We start from the raw sequence: 16,909 nt of genomic DNA, 5'->3' as shown, positions 1-16,909 counted from the left end.
AGTCACATGAAACCTGTTTATTAGGCCAGATTAGTAACTACAAAAAAAACATGAAGTTAACTATTGATCTCATGCCCCCACCATAACGGCATACCTAGTGAACTTATTTCTTGTTGTGTTATCCCATGTTTTCGTGATTGTCCTAGGACCAACAAAGACAATCTCAATGTTCACACCCTCATCTGTGTCAGATGATGTAATGAACGACAATTTACCAGGGTCCACTTTTTTCTTGCGGATTTGGATTTTAGGCCTCCTTGGTTGTCGGGTTGTCGATTCTAACAGTTGGTCTTGACCACCATCGATCTCAACATGTGCCTCATCTTCTAGCATGGGAATTCCATGATTCTTACACTAAAATTCATACATAAGATTCACACACTAGATTTAGACTCACGTAAGATGCACACATAATCATAAACCATACTTACATAAGCTTCAGACACAACCGCAATCTTCAACTTCAATTTTGCCATCCTATGCTCCTTTCCCTCGTCATACTTAGCCATCTCTTGGCTGACGAATTGGGCAATGAAATCAGCCTCCTTGGATGTTCGAAGTGTGTCCGTAGTGGCTTTGAAGATCTTAATCGCTCTTGTCCTCAACTTCCTCATGTGTGATTGGCGTGACCTGTTGTACTTTAGCTCCGGATCCAAAAAACGCTTTATTGATCATTGTCTTTCGTAGTGGCTGAAGAATGACGTGGTTGTACTCCTCATGGAGGTCGATTGCTCTTCTTCTATCTTTAGCCCCGAAGGCAGTATTACACAGATGCCATGTGCCTTCTGTAACTGAGCCTCCATGTCAGTTTTTTTGCGAAACCATCGTACCTCTTTTCTACATGAATCTCCAACGATACATGTGCGACATTTGATACTTGTCGAGTATCTTCTCGCCTTGAAGAGGGACATAGGGTCCACTACAACAATGGTGTGACATTTGCATTAGAAAAACCCAATATATACTTACTTCAATAATGATTATAAGAATGTACATCAACTCACCATTTACAGTGATATGTTCAACACCTGGCCCCACATCATGTATGGGGTTCGTATCCATGTTCGAGTCTTCAGTAATGATGTTTTCAACATCCATATTGTTGGATTTGGGGCAGCTAGCACCCTTTCTTACAAAAACCCTAAACCATCATTCACGTTAGCACACAAACATCACTATTTATATACAATATATAGTTGAGAAATGATTCAGGCCATACCTCCCTTCATAAGGTATTGTTTCACCCCAATACACATCAAAGTCTATGAAGGTCTTGGACTGACTAGCCATCTGTACAAAACACATGCCATCTTCAAAAACCACCAATGGATCTATGATCATATTTGGATATCTAAAAATAACTTAGAATTACTACTAATTGTATCAATCTTACTTTATAAGACATCCCAAACTAACTTGAATGGTTTTTATAAATCAAATTGATGCAAAAGATTGACCCCTTCATTTGTAAAGATAATAGTCACATCGCATTCATTGCTTCCAATCGTTAAGCTTTTCAAACATTAAGAATGCAACCAAATGTAGAGACAAGAAGAATTTATAAAGGGGCTTCAGGACCGTGATTATGCTATGCCCATAGAGAAGCTCATTGTGGTTGCTTTAGTGGACAATGTAAACACTTAACCTATCATACTTCAAACTATGCAAGAGAACAATTACATGACTATGCCATGCTCATAGAGAAGCTCATCACCATATTTCACGGACAATCTAAACGCTTCAGATTATGTGAGAGAACAATTTCATCATGATCCTATCCTTCACCATATTATGATATTGAGGAGTTTATGGACTATTAAATGAACTCTATGTTTTGTTTAGGTTTTTTCTTATTACTTAAGTTTGTCAAGAGTATGTCACCAACTTGAGAAGGAAGTATTGCAACATGGCCAAAACTGGAGAAGACTATTTTTTTCTGGGTTGATTGAATACAAAATGGAGTAGGATACCCCATAAGAACATTATTGTTATCTCATGGAGGATTTTAAGTAACATAGCTACTGTCACATTAGCATGCATAGTCTTCTAAGTAGTTCCTCATTCATAAAAAAACCGAGTACATAGAAATGTTGTGAATAAGCTTAACGGCTAGAAAGACTCGTTTAGGATAGATATCATATAAATTTTTTTCTCCAGCAATTCCAAGAGAAAAATACACGGGCATGTCATCTTCAGTAGGACGAGATTTCTGAGCTTTCACAAATTGAACACACAAATCTTAATCAATTCATAAATAGACAAGAAATATGATACATATCCCTCTGGACAGCAGGACACCAGGTGCTCGCGGACAGTAGGACAACAGGTGGTGCGCCTCATTGAAGATGCCTACAACATGAACCCTAAACCCTAAACCTTTGGCTACCTGTTTGTAAACATGCAAAAATGACAGGTATGGGTTTTTATACTCAATCCTAAACTAATGAGTCGGGCTCCCTTTCATAGAGTCGGGCTCTTTCTTTAATGAGACGGGCTCCCCAAAAAATTGGACTTTTGATGGCACGCTTTTTCGCGCTTTTTCTTCATCCAAATTGGACGGTGCAGATCGCACGCGCCCTCATCTAGTGACCTGCACCGTCCCTCTTCGCGATTCCCTCACTTGCCCTCATACATTCCCATTTACATACATATGTACATACATACATACATATATTCATTCTTTTCTGACTTGTCTATTATGACACAAATCATAAAGAGGGTTGTCGAGGGAATCGCGGCCACAGACGGTGCAGGTTGCTCAGAGAAAGGCGTGTGTGATCTGCACCGTCAGATTTGGATAAGAACGAACACGCGAAAAAAAAAAGCTGTAAGAGGTCGCCCAACCTACCTATCCTGGTCGTGATACCTAGATATTATGGTTGCCCAACCTAACTAGAGTGGTTGCCCAACCTGTTTAACATATGTGGTCTCCCAACCGGTTTAATGTGGTCGCTCAACCTACCTGATTTTGGTCGCCCAACCTGCGATTTTAAGTTTGGTCGCCCAACTAATTTGATTGTGGATGCCCAACTGAGTTATATTTTTAAAACAGTTGGGTGACCAGTTTAAGCAGGTGGCCCAACCCAGGTAAGTTTATATTAAGTTGGTTGCCCAACCATCGACCTCATCGAAGCAGGTCACCCAATCGACGACTATAAAACCCTGAAACCTGTCATTATCTCTCATTTTTTCAAACGAGATTGACAGGGTTTTTTTGCCGGGAAAGAAAAGTATCTTCAAGTGGCCTGCAATCGACATACGCTGTCGTAGTGTAATTCGCACACTACGTGAAATATGTAAAAAATATATCCGATTTAAGTACCCATAAATAAATAAAAGAAAATATTGTTACATGCATAAGGCAAGATTTGAACCCTATACCTCCATGTAAACAAACCCAAACTTTACCATTGTACTAACTTATCATAAGTGATATAAAATATAGATTCAATATATATATAAGAGTTATATTTACGCCTATTTTTACAAAAAAGTAAATCATGCACTTTTAGAGTGCGTGAAAACTTGATTTGGAAGAAAAACGCAAGCCAACTACTCATGCACATCTAGTGTGCATGAGCACTATATTTAGGAAATAAAAAAGCATGGTTGAAAAAGGCAACTCATGCACATCTAGTGTGCATGAACACTTTAGGAAAAAGCATGATGTTATGCTTAGCCTCTTCCATCACTATATCAGGAAGAGAGAAAAGATGTATATGGTTGTTGATTTTTTATACGGGTTGATTAATATAAAATATTCGTGGGAATTCACGATTTTGCCATCTATTTCTCTCTTACAATCTAAGTATCAATTAATACACTATACTCGTGGGATTCACGAGTTTCATATCTTCATCTTGCAATCTATTCGTAACAAACCTTATCTCATATTCTTCTTTCTCCTAGTCCAAAACCCCAACGGTTCCTACCCGACTCATGCAACGATTCAGCGCCGAAAGTCACGACACAAGTGGCGAACCCGATGTGAAGACGGGTGGTAAGGAGATGGAGAATCAACAACCGGAAACTAACAACATGATGGCGATGTTCGAGCGGATGCTACAAGAACAACACGCGATGTCGGAGATTGCGGCGGCAATAGAGCAGCTCGTGCAACGGAGCAGACAATTCAACGGGAAGGATGTGTTGTGATATTTGCAGGATTACAAGGAGGAAATGCTATGTTGCGGAATATCGGAAGGATTGCAGGTGACATCCTTCAATCGGGTGGCTATGGACAGGCTTCAAGGGAGTATCCACGGGATATGACAACAAAATCCGACGTGGGAAACATTTGAAGAAGCGCTAAAGACCACCTTCGCCATCGAGGACTTCTCCAAGGCAATGCGGAGGGGATTCAAAGATTGGGTGAAAATGCCAGACAAGGGGCTGAAGGTCCTTGATGTGTTTTTGACATTCGAAAGTCGGTTCAGGAGGTTGTCAACGAGAGATCAAGCTATCCTCGCACCGGACAAAGTGATCATGTTCTTATGAGCCGTGGATGTCCGGGACCAGAAAGATCTTAGAATGCTTCTAGAGGACACCACTACTGAGAGTGGCCTCACCAATACATGGGAAAACATGCGGGATATCGTCGCACGATACACAAAGAGGGGGCAATGGCTTGGTAGTGAAGAAAAGAGGGTTTTGGAACCAATTCCGAAACCAAGATCCGGATTGGAAGACTATCAACCGTGGGCTCGAGAGAAGGGAATTGATGCAACCACGGTGGAGCAGTTGCTAAAGGGATGGAGAATCTGAAAATCGCGATGGTGAAGAAGTCAGATGACCGTCCCACAAGTTCCAAGTATATGGGTCATTGATGCATATGGTGCGATAGCACTGAACATGATCGAAGGGATTGCGACGAGAATAAGAAGGCGCTATGATGGTACCTTATCTACTACGAGGGAAATCAGATTCATTCGATGGACTCTTGGAAGCCACTCTGACCAAAATTCCAAAAAGGCGGCATGAAGAAGGTCCTAGAGGAGGAAATAGTGGCGAAAAGCAATTATGCGACAACCGCAAGGATATGTGTGGGTGAGTCATCTGGAGCAAAAGCGTCTTTTTGGCCGGAAGTGCTAGAAAACCCCGAGAAAGTTGACTCTGATGAGATCTGAAGCACTGCGGAAGGCATCCAAGAAGCTACGGGATGGGAGTGCCTTGTCAATAAGAATAGTGTGTACGCCTTATGCTAATTACATGAGGTGTATGTAGATGAGAAACGACGGCGCACGAATGATGCGGCTGGACCATCGAAGAAGCCGGAGAGCTGGAACTCCGAAGGGAAGGGGAAAGGAAAACCAATTCTGGCATTCAAACTCCCTTCGAACATCGTGCAACGAATGGACTTAAAAAAGGTGTTCGAGGAGAGAATCCTCGATAGCTGGGTAGATTTTTCGCTTCGGGAATTACTCAGAATAGTGAAGGAGTTCCATGATCTTCTTGTGGATCTCATGAAGAGAAAAAGACAAAATACGGAGGAAAATTCTCTAAGGGTGAATGCAAATACCGTTCTAATGATTGACACCGAAGTGGAGGATGAAATTCCGAACTCCCACTACACAAGGCCACACTAGGCACGCGCAACTACAGAGACTTCGGTCCGAATCGGAAACATCAAGGAGCCCATACTAGCATTGATTGATCACGAATCAGAGATCAATTTGATGTCCAAGGAGTTCTAACAGAAGGGGAAGTGGCCTATTAACACTAATCATGGGTGGAAGATCCGAGAAACCACTAAAGCAACAGAAGATTTATTTGCGGTTGTCCGGATGTGACGGTAAAGATCAGAGATGTGGAGATTGACCAAAATTTCTTCGTGCAAGATGAGGTCTCACACTTTGTGATCCTCGGGCAACCCTTTATCACGGCCTCACGGATGGAGACAAAGGTGCTCGATAGCGGAGCGGCTTTTGCACAAATTCGGAGCCAAAGTGGAGGGAAAACCATCCAATTCCTAACCGTGCCATCAAATCACGAAAGGAACAAGAGAGAGCTCTTGTCCCAAACAAAAATGGATTTTAAAAGAGGACTGTTATGGAGTGGGGAAATAATAGTCCGAGAAGCCCTGATACCCCACATAGGAAGAAAAATCTCGGAGCAAAACAAGTACGAATTGGTTCGGATGGAGCATCTACGTACACGGACGTAACCGGAGTAATGAAGAAAGAATTCTGAAAGGTGCAAGATGAGTTACGGTATGCATCGATAATAAAAGAAGATGAAGAAATCGTGGGAGTAGTCGAAGAAGTGTTCTACGGGAGCACGCTACAACGGCTTGAAGAGCTTGCAGAAGAGAATAGCCAGGGACTGGGTAGTTCCAGTGGAATCGGTCGAGATGTATGAGATCATTGCGAAAATGGGGCCGGATGCACTCTGCAAAGAAGCAATGGTATGTATGCAATATAAGACCGTGGAAAAGAAGGTGAAACCGGCCGCGGGACTGTTGCCCGCCGATAGCGAACAAAAGATGAAAGAAGTCTCGGGAGATCCGACACTTCGGAAGTCCGTGGATGTCGGACATGCCTTCACGGATGAGACCTGGAAGAAACTTCGGATCGGTGGAGGTGGGTTCCTCTTACAAAATGAAGAAGAACGGTTTTGTGAGATATTGGAGCAACATGGAAGAGCATTTGCATTCACATTGAAAGAGATAGGGTGTGTTGACCCAAAGATAGTGGAGCCGATGGTGATCTTCACGATTGATCATGTGCTGTGGAACTTGAAGCCGATTCCGGTGCCACAAGCGCATATTCCGAAAATCATTGATTTGCTCAAGGAGAAGGTGGTGATGGGGATTCTAGAGCCATCCAACGCTCCATACTCAAATCGATGGTTTACGGTTCAGAAGAAGAATGGGTCACTCCGATTTATTCAAGAATTGTAACCGGTGAACAAGGTCACGATCCGGAACTCCGGAGTTAGTCCGATAGTGGACGAATTTGCGGAAGCGTTTGCCAGTCATGTGATATACTCCATGGGAGACCTATACTCCAGGTATGACCAATTTCAACTAGCCATGGAGAGCCGAGACATCACTACCATGCGAACACCGATAGGATTGGTCCGGATGTGCACGCTACCACAAGGCGCAACAAACTTGGTCACACATATGATGAATGCGATGAACAAGGTGCTTCGGGACTGCATTCCGGAGATAACGATGCCGTTCCTAGATGACATTCGAATAAAAGGATGTGTGGTGGAAGAAAAAAATGAGACTATGGATGATCAGGGATGCCGAAAGTTCGTAGTCGACCATATTCGTGATTGCAAGAAAGTGTTACGGAAGTTAGAAGATGTGCACCTAACACTCTCCGGAGAGAAATCGACATTCGGACAAGAAGAGATATTGGTAGTCGGACATCTATGTGGGCCCTATGGCTGAAGACCATCGCCAGTCAAGATCGATGCGATTCAAGCTATGAAAGAAATATGCGAGTCACAATCCGAAGTCCGTAGATTTCTTGGGGCATGTGCATTCTATCACATATGGATTCCGCACTATGCACACATTGCGGACCCACTCTATCACTTGTTGTGGAAGGGGAAGAAGTTTGAATGGAAACCGGAACATACCAAAGCCGTGAAGAAGCTCAAGAAATCACTACAGAGGGCAGAAGCACTTAAGAAGCCGAACTATGACCGACCGATTATAGTAATGGTTGATACAAGTCTAATCGGGATCGGATGGGTCATCAATCAAGCCGATTCGGATGGTTCACAATATCTGATCCGATTTGGAGCAAAAGTTCTCAACGAAAGGCAACGCGGATATGCACAAGTCAAAAGAGAATTATGGGGAGTTGTGTCGGCAATAAAATCAGATCGAGATTACTTAATTGGAGCCGAAGTAGTGATCAAAATGGATTGTCTTCTGATACTCGGGATGATGCGGTGTTGCACGATACTGGATGTGGCTATGCTAAGATGGATTGCATATGTAAAGTCGCTTAATCCGGAGATACGACATATCTGCGGAAAAGACAACGCGGTAGTGTATATGCTATCAAGGGCATGGTTCGGAGACGACATAGCCGAATCTGATAATGAAGAAGTTTCCGAAAACTACTTTACTTCGGAGAACATATGCCGGGTGAATGTAATTCGAGAATTCCGGGAAGAAGAATACGAGGGAGAAAGTTTGTTGATCGGGAAAGTGCTACAAGAAATCGAGGAATCATCGGACAATAAAGAAAAGAGAGCTGAGATCCAAAGTAAGAAGCGTCAAATCCAAAAGTTTTTCTTGAACAATGGATTAATTTGGAGGGAGCCGAAAAGATTGAATGGTATACCACTACGGGTAGTTGGAACAAAAGAGCAACGAAATCGGATAATGTCCGAATTTCACAAATCCGATTGGGCTGGACATCGGGGAACATGGTCAACATTTGCGAAGATCAAACAAAAATATTGGTGGAAGAATATGTACAAAGATGTAGCGGAGTTCACAGAAAGCTGTGAGAAATGTCAAATCTACTCCGTAGTTCGACACCGAGATGAATTACATCCGACAATCAACTTCAAATGGATGGTCGACATTGTGGCCATGCCAACTGGGATTAGACAAAAGAAGTACTTGGTGTTAGCCCGGGAAGATCTAACAAACCAAGTAGAAGGACGGGCACTATGGAGTAAAACATGTTCCACAGTATGCCAAGTTCTCTTGGAAGAAGTGTTCTGTAGGTACGAGTGCGTAGGACAAGTGATTGATGATTGGGGAGAACTTGACTCTGATAAAGCTAGGGAATTCTTCGTCAGACATGGAGTACGGTTAACACTAACCACGACATACAATTTGGAAGCTGACGGAAAGATCGAGCGAGGACATAGTCCAATTGTTAAAGCACTTGCAAAAGCATGCGACGGAAGGGTGAAGGATTGACCGCAAATGCTTCCGTATGCACTATGGGCGGATCGCACGACGCATAGTTTCGTGACCGGTTATATGCCAACCGAACTTATGACCGGGCAAGCATTGGTAATGCCGACGGAAACTGCAATTGCAACATGGACAATGTTACCGTGGAAGGAAGAAATGAGCCGGGAAGAACTATTAGCGGTCAAGATACGACAACTAGAGGGAAGACTAGAAGACATAGCGGAAGCAACACGCCGACAACAGGAAGCGCGATTCCGGAACAAAAGTCGATTCGACACAAAGCATCGACTACGACCACGGAAGATTGAAGAAGGAGATTGGGTGATTGTCTACGATAGCAGTTTGGATCATCAACATGCAACGATACGGAAGTTTGCTAAAAGGTGGTTCGGGCCATACGAGGTTTGGAAAGTTTTCGACAACGGAACTTACCGACTATGCGAGTTGGATGGAACAGTACTACGGGTGCCTATAGCGGGGAAACGGGTGAAGATTTTCAAGAAGCGAACTAACGACGAACTTTATGTAAGCTTAGACAAGACCGACAATGAGGAGCAATCAGACAAAGATCGCGGTGATGCGGAAAGCGAAGAAAGTGGACTACAATTGATAATCGACATAAGGGGAGAATCGGAGAGTGCTACGGATGAAGGCGAAAAACAAGCATCGGGAACTTCGGCACATACTAAAGGATGTGCGGGTTCGGAGGGTGCGAGTGTCGTAGTGTAATTCACACACTACATGAAATATGTAAAAAATATATCCGATTTAAGTACCCATAAATAAATAAAAGAAAATATTAAAAATATTGTTACATGCATAGGGCAAGATTCAAACTCTATACCTCCATGTAAACAAACCCAAACTTTACCATTGCACTAACTTATCATAAGTGATCTAAATATGGATTTAATATACCTATAAGAGTTATATTTATGCCTATTTTTACAAAAAAGTAAATCATGCACTTTTAGAGTGCGTGAAAACTTTATTCGGAAGAAAAACGCAAGCCAATTACTCATGCACATCTAGTGTGCATGAGCACTATATTTAGGAAATAAAAAAGCATGGTTGAAAAAGGCAACTCATGCACATCTAGTGTGCATGAACACCTTAGGAAAAAGCATGATGCTATGCTTAGCCTCTTCCATCACTATATAAGGAAGAGAGAAAAGATGTATATGGTTGTTGATTTTTTATAAGGAGTTGATTAATATAAAATATTCGTGGGAATTCACCATTTTGCCATCTATTTCTCTCTTACAATCTAAATATCAATTAATACACTATACTCGTGGGATTCACAAGTTTCATATCTTCATCTTGCAATCGATTCGTAACAAACCTTATCTCATATTCTTCTTTCTCCTAGTCCAAAACCCCAACGGTTCCTACCCGACTCATGCAACGATCTGGCGCTGAAAGGCACGACAACGTGGCAATCAATCTCATCCTCTACTATTCCCAGGTATGTACTAAACCCTATAACATCACATTTTTTGATTTTTTTACATGTGGTAGGAATAGTTGAGGGGTTAGGGTTTGGAATAGTTGAGGGATTAGGGTTTGGGAGAAGGTTTTGGTTGATATTATGATTTTAATGTGATAGTATGACTTGATTTTAGAATGATAGGGACAATGTTTAGGGTTTAGACTCAAAGATATTATTGTATAAATTGTTTAGGGTTTAGGAGTGAAGAGGTTTAGGGTTTAGAAATTGTTTAGAACATGTTTTTGATGATTTTAATGCTTGCTATTAGAATGTTTATCGGTTTAATGCCTTGCTAGATTAAAGTTAATATTGTGTGATATGTGACCTTAAAGTATACGGTTTATTTATATGTGACCTTAATAGCTATATTGGTTTACGGTTGAAATTATGATTTCAATGCTTGATATTAGAATGTGAATGGTTTACATCAAGCCTATAACATCACATTTTCTGATTTTTTTTACATGTGGTAAGAATAGTTGAGGGATTAGGGTTTGGGAGAAGGTTTTGGTTGATATTATGATTTTAATGTGATAGTATGACTTGATTTTAGAATGATGGGGACAATGTTTAGGGTTTAGACTCAAAGATATGATTGTATAAACTGTTTAGGGTTTAGGAGTGAAGAGGTTTAGGTTTTAGAAATTGTTTAGAACATGTTTTTGATGATTTTAATGCTTGCTATTCGAATGTTTATTGGTTTAATGCTTTGCTAGATTAAAGTTAATATTGTGTGATATGTGACCTTAAAGTATACGGTTTATTGATATGTGACCTTAATAGCTATATTGGTTTACGGTTGAAATTATGATGTCAATGCTTGATATTAGAATGTGAATGGTTTACGGTTTAAGGATTTGCTTGATTAATCTTAACCTTGTGTGTGTTTGAGTATTAAATTCAGAAAATGTTTGATTACTTGAATGGTGGTAGATGGCTTCCAGGTCCAAGTACAAAGATTGGTGGGTTCCGATACTGGTGACATATATCCAACTCAAGAGAGGTATGTCACAAACCAATCTCCCCTAATACTGATAATGAGATGTGATGCATGTATGTTGACTCGTGATTTGTTAAAGGTTTTTCGTTAGAAGACATTGGAGAAGTTCGTCAACCGACATGTCTAAGGGTGGGGAGAGAATGGATCAGACACTAGTGGTTCATCTGCCTCAGATCGAGCCGATACATGCCATGGCAACATTCGACGAAGATGCTCCTCCAAATGGTATGTGGATTTGGTGTCGTTGTACTATGTCAATCTTAAATATGTAACACATACAGAAACAACAGATGCTCCTAGCCCATACTTGTTGTATAAGGTTGGAAGAGATGCAAATGGGAACAAGGCATGTGCGTGTATCTACACTGAGTATTGCCGCCTCTCGCCAAGGTGGTATCGCAAAAAATGTGACATGGAATCACATTTACGCAGGGAACATGGAATTGACATAATCTTACCACGAGGGATGCATATAGAGGAGGAGGATGGTACTCCGGGGCATGCTTTAATAGCTATGAGCGTCAGAGATCACTCAGAAGATTCATGGACCCCAAAATCAAGCCGACAATCATACATTCGGAAGTTGAAGGTTAGGGTTGTTTCGAGGTACAACTCTATTCCTGATGAGCTCCGTCTTGACACAGAGGCAGAGTTCATGGCGCGATTTATGGACCACGAGAGATGGCCATATACGACTCCAAAAAGGATGAGCGTTTGGAGATGTTGAAGACGAAGATTGCATCCGGTATGGATTCTTATGTAAGTATGAGCGAGGATTTCATTTGAGATATGTGTTGGAGGGTTTATTGGCAGAATTCAGATAATAACATGTGTCTTATTGTGGTGAAATAGTGTAAAAAGGCGGGGATATCCACCGAAGAGGGTGTGTGTGTCCACGGATGTGGGTGAGGCTCTAAACCCAACTGAGGGTCGTGTGTCCACTCCACCGAGATGGAGACGGCAGAAGATGCCAGTCCAACGGAAGGAGGTCGAGTCAAACACTGATGTTGTCCCCCTAACATTAGATTCAGATGACGCTGCATCGGATGTGGCCACAGTTCAAATTCATCACGGCAAGGGCATTAGATTGTGGATCCAAACCAAGAACAAACACTTTTCCAGGTAGTTTTTATTTGAAATATAAATTAGTATCCTATTAACTGACATTGAGTGTGATATACCTGCTCAAACTACATATTTTTATGCATTCAGGTACCAGCTGACCTGCCAACATCTTGATATGGCCGTTGACGTTACTGAGTCAGATCTTGAGACCATGTGCAAGGACAGAGAAATGGCAACGTGCGGAGTCTGGCAGAGTTGGTGATTCGGACCATTTCATCTAAATCGTCAGACCACACCATTGTGTCCGAGGGTTGACATCACGTATTGCACATCCCAACTCAGCCAAATTGTTGGGATTGTGGCTTTTACGTGATGAAGACTATCCAGATGCTGGTGGAAGAGTTCTTACGAGGATGGATATCTCCGATTTTTGTAAGTGTAATTGCAATGCCTTATTCATGTGGATTGTGTATAGATGTGTTCTTATACATTCGTGGTGACAGGGCACAGAGATGTGGTTCACCAAACGTGAAGTGGATTCACTTCGGATTCATGTGAACGAGAGGGCATGAAGAGTACTAGGATGTTTTCAGCACATATTTTGTTATAGAGTTGATGTTGTAGCTATATTTTGGAATCCACACAAATTTTGTATAGCGAGTATCGACTCATTGTATATCGTGAGTACTTATTAATGGAAAAGTTGTTTACAACAAGTGTTTATCTCAAGTTGATTTGCTGTTTTAAACCAATCTCAAGTTGTGATCTAAAGTTGATTTGCTGTTTTAAACCAATCTCAAGTTGTGATCTCAAGTTGATTTGTTGTTTTAAACCAATCTCAAGTTGTGATCTCAAATGATTTGCTGATTTCATGCGTATGGTGTATTTTCTTTGATTTGTCTTCTGAGTTGAGTAAGATGTTTTCAAAGATATGGTGTATTTTCTCTTAATTGTGTCTGCTGATTCGAAAAAGCAGTTTTCAAAGATATCCATGTTCCAATCTCAAGTGTTCAGGTCACCCAACCCTTGTAAAAAACATCGATGGTAATAAACCAGGTCGCCCAAACCTCTTAAAAATCATTCTCTCTTAATCTAGGTCGCCCAACCTGTTTAAATATGGAAAACATTATAAGCAGGTCACCCAATCCTTGTAAAAAACATCGATGGTAATAAACTAGGTTGCCCAAACCTCTTAAAAATTATTCTCTCTTAATCCAGGTCGCCCAACCTACTTAAATATGGAAAACATTATACGCAGGTCACCCAGCCCTTGTAAAAAACATTGATGGTAATAAACCAGGTCACCCAAACCTCTTAAAAATAATTCTCTGATAACCTAGGTCACCCAAACCTCTTAAAAATCATTCTCTCATAATCCAGGTCGCCCAACCTGTTTAAATATGGAAAACATTATAAGCATGGACATGATGACACTACCAATATTCTGGAGAGACATTGGCAGTTTATCAAATATACTCCCTTGAGAGGGAGGATAAACCGATCAATTACCGATCTTGTGCATGTTTTAATCGGGGACAATCAAACTGGCACTTGCGTCGGGGGCACTGTTATTGAATGGTACAAGCAACAACAAGAAATATGCGAGAGTGGTAGATTTGCACCCCATGCAAATTGTAGGGATCAAACAACAAGACTTAAAGAGGCCGAGAGGCTATTAGAGAGGTATGAAACTAATGATGCGACAATGCATATCGTGGACGAGCCCCGATATTGGTTTAAAATATTGAGCTTGTCAAAACCTAATGTATGGTATACTGTATCACTCCAATGCTCATATTGTGATTGTCAAGACCCTACGAGTAAATGTAAGCATATACTCGGCATCAGGATGATTATTGAGAGGCACATGCCACATCTATGTGGGTCGTTGCTATTAGAGATATGATCTAATGTAAGCGTATGATAAGGACAAATGAATGATAGGTAGATAGATAGAAAGGAGAGAGAGAAATAAGGGTGTCGATCCACCCAACCACACCCGAGCGAAGGGATCGAGACGGACTTGAACCTCAATCGGCGTCCCATACCACTGTCGTGATGTCGAGTCGTACCTGGTGCTGGCGCGGGAGAGCGATGTAGCAACTTTCTTCTTCTACACAAACTCTAAATCAAAATCTTCATAACCCGCACAAATATCATCTTTGAACACAAATATTACAAGTTACTACTTTCTCTTTCATTCGTTATCCTCATAATTGGGGCATAGTTCATTGAAAGGATGAATGGATATAAGAGAGACAAATTGAGAGACAAAGAGAATTAGGAGAAGAAAATACCAATTTGAAGAAGCAAAAGATTGGTGTTAAAAATATGCAAGGAGAGGATATAGATACGATGTCACAACCATCATACGCATGCGTATTATGGCAAAAGGCGAGGAGGGGGGGATGAAGAATCAATATTGGGAAATAATTCATGCAGTTGCTAACCTACCACTACATGATATTTTACTTAGCAATATAGATGTGATGGTGAATTAGAAGTGAATGATATTTGTGGAGGTGGAGATTTCGCATAGGGACACCTTCAAGGCTTTTTCCATGTTTCATGAGCTAGATATTATTTGCTTCTTTATGAGGGAAATCCTTTAGTAAGTCAGGTTACTCAATGGCTAAATGCTATGGTGCGTAGAAATAGAGTGAAAGATGTTTGCAAAGCTCCTTAAGGGGTTATTTGAGGTCATTTCTCGAGCTAATGAACAACGAGATAGATTGTTGTCTCATCTACTTGTCTTTTACGATAATAATTTGGTCTATATTGTCCTTTTGAGATCATTGGCCAAGTTTCACAAGATTTTGAAACAAGAGTGTCCAATATAGTTTGAGGTAGGGTCTAAAATTTCCCTGAATGCCAAAACATATAATAAATATAGGTTATGTCTGTCATGGAATACAACTAGGTCATTTCATTGCTAATTGCATTGGGAATCATTTTACTAATCATTGGTTCAGATGTGGCGACTTGGGTGAAAATTCGATATTTGTGTTGCACACTAATTATATGTATCATAAGTTGGTTGAAGATAGAGCTTGCTTATCAAATAAGGTTTTGGATATATTCTACATTATCCAATGTGTTGTCATGAAGTGCGCTAGGGATCGACAACGGCTTGGCTCAAGCCTAAACCGGTTTAAAACGACTTAGCGTCTCGGCTCATCTCGGCTTAGGTTTGAGCTTGACTAAATGGTTTGAGCTCGGTTCGACATGGCTTGAGTCTTGCCAAACCGGCTCAAACCGGTTAAGCTGTTTAGAAACTTGAGAGAGAGAGGGACGGAGATTACATAGACGAGGAGAGAGAGAGAGTGAGGGACGGAGATTACATAGACGAGGAGAGAGAGAGAGAGAGAGTGAGGGAGGGAGACTACAAAGAGGAGAGATAGAGAGAGAGTGTGTGTGTAAGGCAGACTACACAAACGAGAAGAGAGAGAGAGAGAGAAAGAGAGGGAGACTACATAGAGGAGAGAGAGGGAGGGAGGGAGACTACATAGAGGAGGGAGGGAGGGAGCTTGTATAGTACATAGTGGATTGTCAGAGACAAAGACAAAGAGAGAGGGAGAACTACACAAATGTGAGAGAGAGGGGGAGGTTTCCAAGCCGTTTCCCAAACCAGTTTATGGATCGGTTTGGTTCAGGTTTGAGAACCCTAGCTGACCGAACTGTTGCCAATCCCTAAAGTGCGTGTCACATGTGCACAGACAAGCATCACGCCTTTATCTGCAAGTGGCGATGGTGGAGCCAAAAGTTGTTGCAAGGATTGTTGTTGCCGAATTAAGTCTCGATGTTGAGAATCAAACTCAACTTCCCGGGGTGCAGTACCAAGACTTCCCAAGAGGTCACCCATCCCCACTACTGTTCTGGCCCAAGCGTGCTTAACTGCATAGTTCTAATGGGATCCGGTGTATTAGTGTTGGTATGACCGCACCACGACAATGCTCTACGTTTTGAGGTACATGAAGGGAACGAAACCAGGCACGGCCCAACCTTCGGTGCCCGCACCGAATACTGAGGTATGTTGGCGACACTAAGGACAAGGGATTGTTATACCAACATGGTATAAACGAGAAGCTAGTCGGATATAAAGATGCCGATTGGGCCGCTGATGCGTCGGATCAGCAGTCAACATCCAGATTTATGTTTTCTCTGGGTAGCATAGATGTTGCGTGGAGTAGCAAGAAGCAACCGACAGTGGCTCTTTCGAGCATTGAGGCTGAGTATTGAGGTGCTACCGTTGCCACCTGTGAAGCCATTTGGCTTCGTCGGTTGCTACAAGACCTCCAAATCGAAGTACCGACTCTAATTCCGATCTGCTGCAACAACATGAGAAGCATGCAACTAGCCAAGAACCTTGTGTTCCATGCTCGGATGAAGCACATAAAAGTGCATGCATTATCACTTTGTGCGCAAACGGGTCCTTAGCGGTGAAGTTAAACTCTGGTAT

At 41.7% G+C, this 16,909-nt stretch overlaps 1 protein-coding gene and 1 pseudogene across 1 annotated transcript; one reads left to right on the top strand and one right to left on the bottom strand.

The window, feature by feature from the left end:
• The first annotated feature begins 11,216 nt into the window (after positions 1-11,216).
• LOC147867361 (uncharacterized) lies at positions 11,217-12,112 on the top strand. The gene is made up of 3 exons (XM_087315671.1): positions 11,217-11,388; positions 11,465-11,610; positions 11,667-12,112. Exons 1-3 carry the CDS (start codon positions 11,309-11,311, stop codon positions 12,110-12,112), a joined length of 672 nt encoding a protein of 223 aa, XP_087171797.1. The 5' UTR covers positions 11,217-11,308.
• A 4,163-nt stretch (positions 12,113-16,275) lies between these two features.
• LOC147867360 (5S ribosomal RNA) lies at positions 16,276-16,395 on the bottom strand (annotated as a pseudogene).
• Positions 16,396-16,909: the final 514 nt, after the last annotated feature.

The sequence above is a fragment of the Azolla caroliniana genome, unplaced genomic scaffold, assembly GCF_043228905.1.
Source record: "Azolla caroliniana isolate FFs.n. ecotype wild unplaced genomic scaffold, voAzoCaro1.0.p SCAF_2, whole genome shotgun sequence".
NCBI classification, from domain to species: domain Eukaryota; kingdom Viridiplantae; phylum Streptophyta; class Polypodiopsida; order Salviniales; family Salviniaceae; genus Azolla; species Azolla caroliniana.
Note: the sequence above shows the minus strand (reverse complement) of the source record. Positions and strands in the feature narration are given on the sequence as shown.

Excerpts from the sequence above, each read along its gene's own strand:
- LOC147867361 (XM_087315671.1), top strand. The coding sequence starts at position 11,309 with ATGGTGGTAGATGGCTTCCAGGTCCAAGTACAAAGATTGGTGGGTTCC. Across the intron at positions 11,389-11,464 it reads ATATATCCAACTCAAGAGAG|GTTTTTCGTTAGAAGACATT; the intron begins GTATGTCACAAA and ends GATTTGTTAAAG. Across the intron at positions 11,611-11,666 it reads CGAAGATGCTCCTCCAAATG|AAACAACAGATGCTCCTAGC; the intron begins GTATGTGGATTT and ends TAACACATACAG.